Source organism: Miniopterus schreibersii (genome assembly GCF_964146895.1).
Source record: "Miniopterus schreibersii genome assembly, chromosome: 21".
In the NCBI taxonomy this organism is placed as follows: domain Eukaryota; kingdom Metazoa; phylum Chordata; class Mammalia; order Chiroptera; family Miniopteridae; genus Miniopterus; species Miniopterus schreibersii.
Genome location: NC_138123.1, coordinates 6453189 through 6468285, shown reverse-complemented (window position 1 = coordinate 6468285; position 15097 = coordinate 6453189). Strand labels below are relative to the sequence as shown.

General features: G+C 42.5%; 1 protein-coding gene across 4 annotated transcripts in view; it reads right to left on the bottom strand.

Moving 5' to 3' along the window:
* DISP1 (dispatched RND transporter family member 1) overlaps positions 1 to 15097 on the bottom strand; it is a 100706-nt gene that overhangs the window by 24719 nt on the left and 60890 nt on the right. For 3 of the 4 annotated variants that reach the window (XM_081124055.1, XM_081124056.1, XM_081124058.1), the window contains one exon: positions 9083 to 9608. In XM_081124055.1, the coding sequence (XP_080980181.1) occupies positions 9083 to 9608 (526 nt within the window). The remainder of the gene's footprint in view (positions 1 to 9082; positions 9609 to 15097) is intronic. The other variant, XM_081124057.1, reaches the window with a different exon arrangement.

The following is a 15097-nucleotide window of genomic DNA, read 5'->3' as shown; positions in this document are numbered from 1 at the left end:
GTGCCTTTTGCACATATTGACAAAGGCCCACGCCAACTTAACCAAACTTGTTGGCCAAAGAAAAATACCAGGAGCCCCCAAAAGGATGTTTTGTGTATCACATACGTGAGTCTCTGTCTGTCCCACTCAGTCTCCAAACCCCACAAAAGCTGGAACAAATCAGACCTTCATGTAACAAACAGCTTGAGCTCCAATTGCAGCTTTAAAAAGTTCTATTATTAGTAGAGCTTGGTCCTAAGGAGCAGGCAAGCAAAAAAAAAAAGGGAACTGTGTCAGACAAAAGTGGGAAAGAGTGGGAAGGGGCGTCACTTCCTCTTCTATTATTAATTATTTCTTCTGAGATCGATAGAGTCCCAAGGCCCAGCAGATCACTAGTTAAAGGGCAGCTATTCTGCTGGTCCTGAGAGGTGAGGGACGCGGGGCATGGGAAATTCCTTTCCAAACACACTTTGTCTCTGCCACTTACAAGGGGGACAGAGGAGGGGCAGCACCGAAGGTCAACACGCCACATGGCTCGGGTCCTATGTGAGGCGCACCCCCCAACAGGAGGCTGAGAGTGCCTTTTTTTTTTTTTTTTTTTAAAGAAACAGTTTAAAGCAATTCGAACTCTGCAAAGGACAACTGGTTAACTTAAAAATATTTTGAAATGATTGGAAAGCAGCTTGGGTTAAATTTCTCAGCCCAAGAGGTGAACGGTGCATGGTTTAGTTGGAAGCTATGGAGCAAACAGCCCATGTGCTACATTTTAAAGGTACGCTCAATTATAAAGCACTTGCCCTTAAACTTGAGCTGTTTCACGCCAGGTTGTTGCTGTGAGCCCCGTACAGCACATGCTAAATAGGGGCATAGATTATACCTCTCTTAGTAAGATGTGAATAATCACTAATAAGAGATCCAAGAAAAGCGCCTAAGAAAGCCAGAAAAATCTTATTAAACTTAACTAACTTAAGAGCATGGAGTGTTGGAATGGAGCCTCCAATTCTCGAGCCAAAATCCCAGGCACTAGAATTAAGCTTTGGAAGAAGGAAACAAAAAAATCCCTATAATTTGAAGCTTAATGTAGGTTTAACTCTGTGTTAGAGGGGGGCATTATAACCACCAAATAATACACTTAAATCAATCTTTCCTAGGGATAGCTTTACCATGAAGTACTTCAGCTTTTGCTGGCCAAGCTGGTAGGCCAATCAGTGGCTGACAGCTAAAAACCAAGTCCCAGCCTCATGCCGGAGAAACAAAGACCCAGCGTAGTAAGTGTCGGCCAAGACCAAAAATATTATGAGTCCAGCTGTCAATTAAATATCAGTGGAAACGAAGACACCATCATTGATCAGATTTCTGTTTGAACTTCTAACGTGTAGGGGGAAAACATGGCACAGAATCTTACTCACTGAGCTCTGTGACCTTGTACCTATCCAGAGCCAGAAGATTCCTCCTCCTGGACACCCTTCCTTCCCCAAGACACAAGCCATCCCTTAGAGGGACTTGCAGTGCCCGGTCAAGGAGTCTGGGGAAAGCACGGAGTGACATAATGAAAGCAGTGTTTCAGGAAGGGGGCGGTGGGCAGGCCTGAGAGGCCGCAGCCGCACACGCAGGGTCCGAGGGAATGAATGTGCTAGCTGTCCACCCTGCGCTTCTCACTGGGCGCGCAGAACAGCACCTGGAAACAGTGGATGGTTCACATTCCCACAGAAAGCATCACGCTTGAGTCTCTCATGCTATTTGGTAACTCTCGGAGTCCTGTACCACTCAAACGGAGAAAAACGGATTTAACTAAACCAACAACTTGGCAAATTCACATGGGATGAGGCATCACGTCTGAATCTGGCCCCTCATTGTATTCTACCTTCTAAATTCATAAAATACACATTAACAAACATAAGCCCAAACTCCTATTTGGGAATTCGTTCACCCATCATTTTTATAATTTGCTGATTGCTTAGAGAGTCACTTAGACAAGATTTGCAGATACCCCAGAGGTGGCCAGAGCTGAGCAAACAGAAAGGTTATTCCGGGCTACTCTCCCAGGGGCACCGTCTCCTGCCCCTCCCAGGATTTCTCAAAGGGGCTCCAGAATCAAACCTGAAAGCAGCTTAGGACCATGGGAGTGGACTGGCCCTCTATCTTTTCCTTCTTTCCTCTTCACGGGTAAGGCTATAATTTTTTAAAAGTCAGAAACCCAGTGTGTTTGGGGAGGGGGGACTTAAAAGACAGGATGGAGAAATCTCCAAAATAAACTCAAACAACAGCAATAAAACAGCTTTCAGAGGGAAACAAAGCCTGAGGACCTTCTCCGGATGTTTGGCAAACATCTAACTACAGTGGGCCGATGATGCCATTTTCATTGTTTATTGAAAACATCCTAAAATCAAGCTCTGCAGAAGACGGACTTGACTGATACTCAATTATTTCTTCCATTCATTCAACGATTAATTTCTGAGCGTTTACTAAATGCCTGGCACCTTGCTAGGCCCTGGAGATACACATTAGTGCAAAGAAATTGCTTCCACGAGCCTAGTAAAAGAGCAACGAGTCAAAGGTGTTAGAACTATATAATTACAGCATATAAAGTACTTAGATACTTAATTAGATGCCTAATAAATAAACAAGTAAATGGTAATAACATTTGCAACCCACTTCTAAGGAGAAGTCTTCTTTGACTAACTATAGCATAGTGAGATGAACCAACAGGCACAATGTCCCATGAGGCCACCTCTGGTCCCCTCTCCAGACAAAGGAGACCACTTGCCAGGCTGCCTCCCACTTGCTCCCACTTCCATGTTCTCCAGGCCTCCTGTCCCCATACTTCAGGCAGCTGGACTCGTTATTTTTTGAAAGACCCTCCCATCTCCCATGATACTTTCTCCAAACTCTCCTATGACCTCCTCTCCCTCTTTTCGACTCACATAACCCTCTCCACTCTGATTGTGGTCCTCAGAGAGTGTGCTTATTTCTGCCTCGATCATCTCTCTCCTACTAGACTATAAATTGCTTGGTGGCAGTGACCAATCTAACTTTGTGAGGTTTTTAAAAACACTTAAACTCCGTGAATTTAAAGAGAGAGAGAGAGGGAGGGAGGGAGAGAGAGAGGGAGAGAGGGAGAGAGAGAAATTCCAGAGATTTTTTTTGGTAATCATTCATTCAACAAATATTTGGTTCCAAATATCCCCCCAGGCAGCAGGCTGTGTTTCAAACTCCAAAATACCAAGTAATTGGTTGATTATCTGGTTTGTATATTTTCAAAAAAGATATAATTTTGTAGAATCAATTTCGCTGAACAGAACACAAAATAATCCAGCAATCAAAATTCTCTTATAAATGGTAAGTTCTATAAATTCTTTTAAATTACACATAACAAACCACCGAAGTTTGGAAAGAGGATACAATAGATAATTGTGTTTTTCCTGGAATTAGAGCTGTAGCTGATCCATAACAATGACTCTTACGTTTTATCGTTTGCCAAATATTTTACTTTTTTAAACTTTATTTTTAACCACAACAAAAAAGAGAAAATTTGAACCATTTCTTTTTTGTTCTCTACTCTCCAGTACCTGCTAAACACTAGCAACAATATGGAAAGGGGGTAAAGAACATATGACTTCACTGCAAAATGTTATAGGAATTAATTTTATAAAATAAGAAAGCCATTGTTTCTTGCCATTTATTGTTAAAATAAAAGATGACCCAAGCTCATATTCTGAAATGTATTGCAGGCTGTGCAATACATTCCACGAGGCATGGCACGCTCTAAAATCTGCTCATTTATAACCTAAAAAAAGTCTCTAAAAGAAGTCCTGCTAATAAAACAGGCCTTTGCTCCATCTGACTGCCAAACTCACTCACTTTGGCAAGCAAGCTTGGAACATTTAAAATTTTACAAACATTATCCTGTTTTAAAAAGTTAATTTGGACTACTTTAAGGAAAGTAAAAATAAACGTTCGTTGCAGTGAAATCAAGATTTAATCTTACCAGGCTTCTAAAATTAACTATCATAATCAGATTATATAATTAGTAGAAAGGCTCTGAGTCTTTGGGGCTGGAGAGGCTCATTTATTTGGCCATTTCTTTGTTATATTTCTCCTCTTCTGGAAGGCATATCCGTCGCCTTTTCCACTTGTAATTGTGAACTGTGCAATTGATAAGTAAGAATGAAAAGCAACACTTACTTAAATCAGGATTCAGGCATGCTTTGGTTTCCGAAACAATGCTAGAAGAATTAGCACAGGCAGCAAAGACCAACAACAACAAAAAGAGAGGGGGAGAGAGAAGAAAATGGCATGAAAAGAACAAAGAAGAGAAAGGAGGTGACTATTTGGTTCTGGGCGCTGTGCTATGTGCAAAACGGCCACTGCTATCCCCATTTTTACAGATACAGAAACTGAGGCTGAGCGAGCTGAAATATCTACCCAAGGCCACAAAGCTGGCAAACGGCAGAGCCAAGGTTCCAGTGCATTGGATGTCCTCTGAAACCCCTGCTCGCACTACCTGGTGTTGTGCAGACAGGATTTAAAAAGATGAGGGGAGCCCTGGCTGGTGTGGCTCAGTTGGTCGAGAGTCGCCCATGCACAGAGAGGTCGCCGGTTCCATTCCCGGTCGGGCACAAGCCCGGGCTGTGGGCTCGATCCCCAGCAGGGGTCGTGCAGGAGGCAGCCGATCAGTGATTCTCTCTCATTATGCTTCTATCTCTCTCTAAAAAATCAATAAAAACATGTATTTTTTAAAAAGATGAGGGATGCACCACCACGACTGCTTCTGGAGGCTAGCTGCGCTTATCTGCCTGTGAGAAAACCTTTATTATTACATCGGTATTTTAGATCCGCTTCCAAAAAGCCCAGGCAACTACAGATTAGATCAGTGGATCCTCTGCCTTAGGACTGATGTAAATAATGAGGTGGCAGTGGTTTTGTGGGATGTAACTGTGGCCTCTAGAAGATGCTGAAGGTTACTGCCTACCTGCTACAATTCCTTATAATACAGGGCTTCAGGTTTTTGAAGCGAAGGGATTTTAGCTTTGGTCATTTCTTTGTTATATTTTTAAAAAAACATGAGCAATCAAACCCCAATTAACTACAATTATGTTGACAAAAAATGGTGTCCACTGTGAAATCCTGCTGTTATTCCACATCACATGTGTTCCATTGGCTGCCACGGAGGCCGTTTTAACAGCCAGGAAGGAGGGCTCTGTCCAGCACAGCTTTCTCGATGATGGGAAGGTCCTAGATCTGTGTTGTCCAAGACGGTAGCCACTAGTCTGGATACTGAAACCCGAAACGTGTCCAATGTGACTGAGCTGAATTTTTCATTTTATTGGCCACTACAGAACAACACAGGTCTGATGAATGCTGTGTGACCATCTCTTCTTGCAAAAGACACCTGCTGTAGTCCTAGACAAGTTACAACTTATATCAATAAATAAAGACAAATGATGATTTAGCTGTTAGTGACCTTTTCATTGATAAGAGAGGCAAAGAGGGGGAAATAAATTTATAAAACTCAAGTCTGGCTCTTTTTGTATTAATAGAAAAACCGGCTGTGCCCCTGCAAAAGCGTGGATATTTACCTTCTGTGCTCCAGGGAGCAGCAGTTACTCAGTCAATATTTGTTGATCAAGGAAGACATCCTACCTGGGGAAGGCTCATGCCCAATCGAAGGTCTTAACCTGTCCACATTACCGCCACATCTCTGAAGTTGAGGACCATGACTGTACTTTCTAACTCTGTCTCTAGCATTTAACACTTAGTAAGTACTCATTCAATCCTTGCTAAATAAGTAACTAATCTTGAATTTCTCTATTCATTGCTCCAACATCTTAGAAAAGCCACTTGGGTTGAGTCTGGTGATTTGGGCAAATCGGAGACTCTGGGGTCTGTGTCCATGCCCAGGCTTATGCTATACCGCTGATGACATGTTCAAAGTGATTTTTGGTTCAAACTCCCCAGCTAACTACAATAACACAACCACCAGGGCTCAGGAGAGGGGAAAGGGTGGATCACTGAAGGCCAGGTGTAGCGAAGTAAGATGCTTCCGAAAATGATGCTCAAAGCTATAACTTTACCCCTGGACATTATGATTCAACACATACAAAAGAACAAGGTTCCCAGTAGCAGTTTCTCTTTCTTTTAACATAAGACAAGGATTCTTATTTCTAAAGAGTTCCCTCCACAGAAAGTAACGAGTGTCCTTAAGGGAAAGCAATGAGAAAACCTCTAAGAAAAGTGAGTCAGAAATTGGAAAATTAATAAAGAACCAAAGGAGAAAGGAAATATAGGTTACAAAAAAATTATACAGTCACAATGTACGGGGGGGCAGGCGAGGACAGTGTTTATTTAACCTTTAAGGGGCTGAGCTAATGCTGGAGGCTGCGTGGTCCCCTCTGTGCCAAGCCTTCCTAGCTCTGTATGGCTGCAACGCCTCCAGGGCGCCACGGGGACCGTTCAAACTGACCATCTGTCTAGGAAATCACCTTCAGGGAAATAAAAATGCATTTGGCAGGTGCCCAAAACTATCACAGGTTCCCTGCCATGATCATGAGTCTGTGGCATGGCCAAGTATCACTTACGAAGTCCTCTGGTACAATCGAGCACATTTCTCTGCGACACCAAATTAAAAGGTAAGTCGAGTTTGGATTAGAAATTTTGTATGCTATTTTTGGATGCAGAACTCCTGAGTAATTGTCATAAACCATTACCCCCTCCATTTAATATGGCAATAAGAGGATCCCAGATGAATAGTTTGCTTCAACCAGCACACATGGAACGTGACTGGGTCCTGAGAGACATTTTCCAGATCTCTCTGCCAGAGAAAGAGCAGACCATGAGCGTGGAGCCTCTCGGACAACTCGGCTGTGTTCAGGATGGAGAGCAGGGGAGAGCTATCATCGCTCGTGACCATCCAGATGACCCCTGCACTCTGGCCATCCTGTGCTCTACTTTCCTTCAGCATGGCTTTATTTTTGCAGGCTTTCCCCCTACCCTTTCCCCCACCTTCCCTGTCCTGCCTCCTGCAGTCCTTTATCCTGTCCTGGTGTTCCTTCGAGGGTCACTCAAGTTCTCTCTTCTCACACTGTCCCAGACAGGGATCGTTCCCCCCTCTGAATGCCTACCACAAAAGAAACTTCTTATTATATTTATTTTACTTAGTAACTCTCCAGGTGACTCTCGTGATCAGCTAGATTTGGGACTTGTGGGTACAGGCCTGGTCTCGTGGTGGGGACAGGCCACTTTCTGCCATTTGGAATTCCTCAGTGTTCTCATCAGTCATGTTCATGATGGCTGAGCGATGGGTGTGAGAGTGGGAATCTACAAATGAAAAAAGCCGGACACTTTCAAACAAGGTCTAGTTAAACTACTTCGTATTTGGTGATACATGGATTTATTACAGCCTAGAGATTCGAGAAGGGATGAAAGCGAACCTCCTGTGTTACAAAGGGTGGGGAAAGAGAGTGGGGCAGTGGCAAAGACCTGGATACAATGGCATTTTCTACTTGACTTGCTGAAACATTCTCTATGATTTATAAATGAATAAAAACTTTAAAAAAACCACACAAAATACCAACCAGCTGGGCCCATTTGTGGTCTAGGTACAAAGAGCAACGGCAGTTGAAAGCACTTAAATGTTACTCTAAGGCATCAACCTTGCATGTACCCTTAAAGCCATGTGAACACCATACACCTTTACCAAGTCACGAGTACCTCTTAAACATTAATTGAATAATGCTTCATTAAGTATTTGAGATTACCAATAAAAAGCAACATGTGATAAATCACAAAAGGGAACTAAAAGGAAACTTCAAGTTCCTGGTAGAGATAAGCTTCTAGACTCTTTGTTCTAGTAACTCTCCTAGAAGCATTGGGTAGAGTAACTAATAAAAGGCATGGAGCACCACGTGACCTCGTTTTCAGAACTTCTCAGAGAAGACATCCTGTGTGGACCATCCCAGAGTGCCTGGCTGTCCCCTGCCCAGCAGCTGTATCCATGCCCACACTCGCTGTGGACATCTTACTGGTTTGAGAAGAGACACAGCACCGGGCCCAGTGCTTTGCCCATAGCAGTTTTATAAATAAGTACATGCTGAGCTGGGTCTCAGTGCTTCAGTGTTCATCCTAAGATAACCTCCATCATTACTGTTATCTCTAATGTCATTGTCGTGTACTACCCAGCATCCTCGTACTTTCAAGAGAGCTCAAAGGACAGCACTCTATCATGGTCACTGCCCCCCAGGAAGCTCAATGCCGCGCAGCTCTTCCAGCTTAGGGCTTTTGTCCTGTCTTCCCCGTTTTAGTGACTGGAGTGACCATCTACCCACCCAGGTGCTCAAGCCAGGAAACTGAAAATCCGTTGTGACTCCCTCCTCCCCATATCCAGCTGTTCACCAGAGCTGGTAGATTCTTCCTTGTAAATCTCTCCAGCAAGAAATTATTTCTAAATCCTGGTTCAGGTCACCATCACGCCTTCTCATGGTCTTCCTCTCTCCAGTGGTCCTGACCCAGCCCAACCTACTCTCCACAGTGCAGATTCTGGGCCTCTCTAAAATGCGAATCTGGCAGTATTTCTTTTTGCTTAAAAATCTGTAATGTCACAGACATTAGGATGGCTGTTATTTAAAAAAATACACAAAAGAACAAGTGTTAGCAAAGATGTGCGCCGCTGGTGGGAATGTAAAATGGTACAGCAGCTGTGGAAACAGCTTGGTGATTCCCCAAAAAGTGAAACACAGAATGACCATATGATCCAGTACTTGTACTTCTGGGTACATCCCCAAAAGAAGTGGAAGCAGGAACTCAAACAGATATTTGTTTACCGGACTTCGCAGCTGAATTAGTCACAACAGCCAAAGGGGAGGCAACCCAACTGCGCACTGACGGATGAATGCATGACGCAATGTGGCCTATACATGCATATAATGGGTACTATTCAGATACAGTATTATTTCACCTGCATTTAGTAGGCTTTACAGTCGACAAAACATGAATTTTCATTCACCGACACATTTTTCTGTCCTTTTGGGGACACCACCAACACAAGCAATGATATTCAGGTGGAATTACGAATGCTAACGGCTAGCAAAACCTTGGGACCACTCACCTGATGCTGGCTGCGTGCCGCTGCGCGGGCTGGTGCTGGAAATGCTCGGGCCACGGGTGGTGCAGGCAGAAGGACGGGCAGTGCTGGAGACAGCACGCAGTCTGGTAAACGGGCGCATGGTGCGGGCACAGAGATGCGGAGTATTCTGCGTGGGGCTGCATGCAACACGAGGCCAAAGCGGAAGGGGACACGGAGCCAGCCTCGGGGTGGCACTCTTGGTGACTGCTATGGCTAGTCAACGGGTGGTGGTATGGGCAGGGATGGCAGCACTGGGGCAAGAGCTGAGTCGTTCTTTGGTTGTCTAAAGGCAGGAAGGATGACTTAACTGTGCCATTCACTTGCAGGCAACCGTTTGGACTCACTTTTGCTCTTGGTGCTTCTCTGGGTGGGAGCTGCTGGGCTGCAAGGTCTCCGTCGCAGGGGGGCAGGGGACTGGGGTTGGCTGCACTGGCTGCGAGGCTGCCATTGCTCAGAGCCACAAAATCGCTGTTTCCATTGCTCATGGCCATGCTCCAATTTCTTGACCCTAAGGAAGACAGTGATACAAAATCATCCAGTTAGAGTCAGGCAGGCAGATCAGTAGAAAAGACAGGAAAGATACTTAAAAACAGCTCTTTGATAACTCAAGGCTGGCTGGTGCAACAGAGCCAGCCAACACCTCAGCCCCCCTCGTCTCTCCTCCCAGCTACTTCGTGCACCCTGGGAACCCTCTCCTAGCCTTCCTGACTACTCCCCACCCCTACCTTCAATGTCTTTCTTCTCTCGCCATCCTAGATGTGCAAGTAACAGTCAAGAATTACGGTGGGGTGGGGAAGGGGAAGAAAAGAAAGAAAAAATACCAATATCACCCTTCAACTTTTCAAGAGTATCACTGGGGGGTCCTGACATAGGAGTCAGGGGCAAAACGAAGGGCCACTCTGAGGGCTATAAGCTGTGTAGGTTAAACTCATGTGAATAATCTTAAGAATGTTTGATGTGTTAGAAAACTGTCAAGAAAACATGATTTTTCCTCAAAGTCACTCAGATCCTCAAGTAAGAATTAAATTAAATAAAAACTAATCAGCTAAGCAAAGAACTGTGGCAATCAAGATATTAGACACAAAAGTTTTATCCCCTAAGTCAATAAATAAGACGCCAAAAAAAAATAATGAACAGACAAGCCACGAGAGTTGCCATGAACTTATTAATTGGTTTTATGTTATGTGCTATAGTAGCAGTCATCGTTTGCAGGTGAGAAAATTAATAGTAGGGATGGGATTAGCTTCACATGAGATTTTTGTTCTTAATTTTTTTCCTCCCACTAAAGGGTCCAGGCCTTCAATGTAAAAAAATAAAACAATGCTCAGATTACCAGTAGCATGTTTCTGCCCAGGCAACAAATGAAAGCAAAAACAGACAACTGCCTCCCTCTCCCCTCACCCACTCACCACCCTCTGACCAACATGAAGTCTGGAAATTTGCTGTTAAGAAAATGGGTCATCAAATGCTATGATTGGTCTATTTAACCTTACATGAAGGCCAACAAGAGAAAAAGAAATCCATGGTTTGGCTCACTAACTCTCTGGCATGGCATACTTCTAAGTAGACAAAACAGCTTCTAGAACAATCGCTCTCCAGCCATCCCTACTTTCTGCATACACACAGGTACCCAAAGAAATCATCTCTCTCCAGTCTGAGGACATGCATGTTTTCACCCAATATAAAAACTACTCGGGCATTTCTGAGCAAAACATGCCAAAACAATGCCTAAAGTTTCCAGCCTCATACACAGAAGACACTCATTATGCTAGGATACAAATTTAGCATTATCAATTTATTTATCTTTTAGATAAACTCCTCAAACACACACACACAAATTCCATTATATAAATATCAAAGCTAAGAAGAAATGGAATTGTATAAATTGTTTTAGTGAAAAAACAAAGCATTTATAAATATCAAAACATATATCAAATCAAAAAGCTATTACTTCTCTCATCAGCCTTACAACTTTTGAAAGCGGTCTGCCAATCCCAACTGCCTTTTATAACGGCTATTGAGAGGCATTTTGAATTGTAGTAAATAGAGCTGCTCTCTCCTTGACTGAATCACTCCTGGGTATAACTATACACTATAAAACACAGTTTTACATGTTTTGTAATACATTCAGATAACATACCCAACACAAAGCAGTGGTAGCTAATGTACCATATTATCTGACTAGTAGGGAGGCAGGGTAGGGAGCTGCTAAGGGACCTAACCTGACCCAGGAGGGACAACTGTAGTCTTCCTTCAATCACTTATCCTAACGAGCAATCTCGGCAAGATCTGCTCACTTAAGCTTCTGTTTACACAGAAAAAGTCCCCCCTTTTGTTGTTAACAAAAAAGCAGTATGAAAATGCTCTGAAAACAACAGAACATAAGGCCATTGAAAAAGGCACTCGACTTTTAAAAAAGTTAATTGAAATGTAAGATGCTTATTTGGATGCTTAAGTGAAAGGCAGTCTAGATAACCTAAGAAGCCAAGGCTGGATGAGGTCAATGCAGTCATTTCCCAGAAGTGGAAACTCTCACTGTACAAATACTGAAGGCTCGAGTTTTCTCTCGCCTCCACCCATGACTCACGCTCCAGACCTGGGTCAAGCTACCCCGGTGGATGGCCTCTGCTGGGATGACTGGGAACATCAAAGACTCCCTCTCACCTTTCCATCAACATGGTGGGAGGAAGGCTTTTCTAGTTTGATGGTTTGGTTCTACCATCCCAGGTTGGTTAACATCTCAGAGAGTCTATTTTTTTTTTTTAAGTATTTAATTCAGTCAATCCTATTGACTCTAATCACAGCTGCCGGGTGAGTTATGCTAGTGGGAAGTATCTAACAACAAAATCTTTAAAGTTTTCAATCTCAACAGAGTGCCATCCATCTATCTCCAACACCCATCAAAGCGCCCTGCCATCCCCTCTGGGCTCTTGTCGGTTTCACGTCGCCCTATCTTCTAACTGAATCTACTTTTCCTCCGGAAAAAATAATGTTTCTTTTTCTTTGTAACCAGAATTACAACTATCACTCACCTCCTCTTATTTTTATTATGAATATATCATTTTTGTAGTTACGTAAGAGTTAAATAGATTCGTGCAGGCCAGCCAAGGGACTTAATCACCATTTATAATATTTTTTCTCCAATGTGGTAAAATGCAGTCCGAATGCCAAATCACTGACTTACAAATGAATTTTTGGAACAGAACCTGTTTCGTAACTTGGAGACTTCTTGCAACGGAGTAGAAACTAATGGATAGTAAAGAATAATTTGAACTCTGACTTTGGCTTGAAGTAAATCACATGAGATTTCTATGATTGTGTCTTTAATCATAAAATGAAAAAATCTAATTGACTTTAAAAGTTATGAAAGATAAGTAAAAAATAATAAAAAGCAAAACCAGGAAAAAGAATGTCCTAAGGAATGTCTATGGATCAAGTTCAGTGGATGAACTTGTGCGGGACTTTGGGGGACCAGAAGAACAGCAAAGTTTCCATCTGAACTCAAGAGTCGACCCAAGGCCATACAGAGAAAGCTCTTCTCTCTTTAGAACTGAGACAAATGAGAAAAAGATTTTATCTGAGCCCAAGATAGAACAGGAAAGGAGATGAGAGTCAGTATCATAAAAAAAGGAACTATTGTAGCAAATATAATGCTCTGTGATTATAAATGCAGTGATCATAGTGTTTATGGTGGAAGTTGAAACTCAGTTTTGGATCAAATATAATGAAAACTTTAAAAGACAGCTAGCTATGTTGAAATCATCCGTTTTCCCCAGGGCCATAATATGCAGGGGCTGCCAGAAAAGCTATTTTTGAGGTGTGATGGGGCCCATGGCCAGGTACTTTAGTGTACTTCCTGTTGTTCATGCTTCTAATATGCCAACAGCAATATAGGCAATGCCACTAATCTCAAACTCCCTATTTCCACTTTTCCACCAGCATTTTTATGCCCTGAGTGCTTCAGGAGTGTGGGGGCAACAAGGCCTTTGTCCACGGACCTTCTTTTGATTATATTTTTAAAGTTAAGTGTTTTTTTCTTTGAGCCTCGGTTCTTCATATGTATAAATCAGGATATTAATCAGTGTCCATCTCATAGGATTACCACGAGAATGTAAAAATGTCTTGAAAACTATAAAGGGCTATGTATTTATAGTGGAAGAATTAGCATTATTGCTTCACTGAGTGAGAATATTAAAAATATTTTAAAAATACAGAATGCTGCTTCCTAGTTTGAAAGCCAAAATTATGCTTTAGAATGGCAGCCGAGACATCTGTATCCTGGAGGAAATAGCCTGGGTAGGTCTGAGTTTGAAAGGTGAGACTCTGGGTCAAGTTACTTACACTCTTAGAGTCTCTAAGTCTTGGTTGTTCTCAGAGTTAAATTTGTTTGAAATGCAAATTGGTGCAGCCCTCTGAGACAGCCACATGACACCACCAATCCAAGTTTAAAATACCCTCATCTTTGACCAACAATTCTACCAGGCATTTATCCTTTGGACATAGTTGAACAATGTGTAAAGATAAATGTGGGGATGAAGCTGTTGACTGCACCGCTGTCCGTACCAGTGAAAACTGGAAACAATCTAAATTCTCAACAGGCCAATTGAATTCTGTCATATCCATGCATTGGGGGTGCCGTATAAGAACAAAAATGAGCTGGATCAGGATTGTTGCTATGGAAAAAAGTCCATAATAGATCTTCATGTGTAAATAAAACCTCGCTGCAGAACAGCCTAGATGGTATGAACCCATTTAGTTAAAAATGCGACGGACACACATACACATGGTTAGAAGACACACAGATCATTTTAGAAGGACAAGAAAATCCTAACACTGTTTCCAGCGGGAGAGCTGGACTGGGCCATGTGGAAGGGTGGAGAAGGCGTTCACATTTTACTTTCCTGTACTGCTTGCAACTTTTACTACAAATGTATAGGACTTTAGTAAAACAACAGATAGAGTTTCTAGCACAGTGACTACTAATGAACAAAGGTAATTATTATTAATATGCAAAAACAGAAACAAACTTATTTTACCTCTGAGGATAACTAGGAACCTACAAGGTTCTGTGTTGTAGCCAATCATCTTTTCAAAAGAACGATGCCCCGATAGCACAATTTCTCTAGATAAAATACACAACACTAACCCAGTGCTTCTCCGACATTAAGGGCCACTTGGGGATGTTGTTAAGATGCAGATTCTGATATAGCCCATCTGGACTGGGGCAGCCAGCTGCCAACAGCATGGCCCACCCTGATGGTCCCCGGAACACACTCTGTGTAGCAACATCCAACCACAAACGAGGTGGGAAGCCTACAAGAAAATTAGGCCTAAGGAATGGGAAAATGATGGGTATTAAAGCAGAATGGATAAAACAAGTAGGGAAAGGACAACACTTGACAGAGAAATAAAGGCCCATTTTTTTTTTTATTAAGACAGAGAAAAGTAAAGCATTTTAACAATGGAGGTTCTAATTGATAACCAAGTTTAACTCTGGCTTATTTTAGGACTCAAATTGTTGTGTGCATAGAAACATAACTAATGAAATCTTAAATCTCTTTAGTGCAACACACACATAGATAGAAGCACCTGCCCAGTTAACTACATATTAGAAGATGGGTGTAGAAAGATACCTGAAATCTTTGTTCACACTGGGTATAAAGGCAGACTGGGGTGTACTGTACCCATTGTTTACCAAACCTCTTTTAATATAAAATAGTTCCTCTTAAAATTGCTTGATGCTTAGCCCCAAATGATGGTCTCATTTCTGATCCCTGGTACTAAGCTGACTTATTAATACTTAGTGCTATAGCAGACAATAAACAGCTCCTCTAAATGCACAACAGAAACTGACAAAGAATTGTGTTTTAGGCGTCTCCTGTAGTGAGCTATTCAAGACGGACGGTAAAAGGACATCAACCAGGTTTCGTCTCTAGGAATATTTTCCCCCTGAAAGGACTATTAAAAATGGTGTGTGTGCCTTAATAACTCATTATG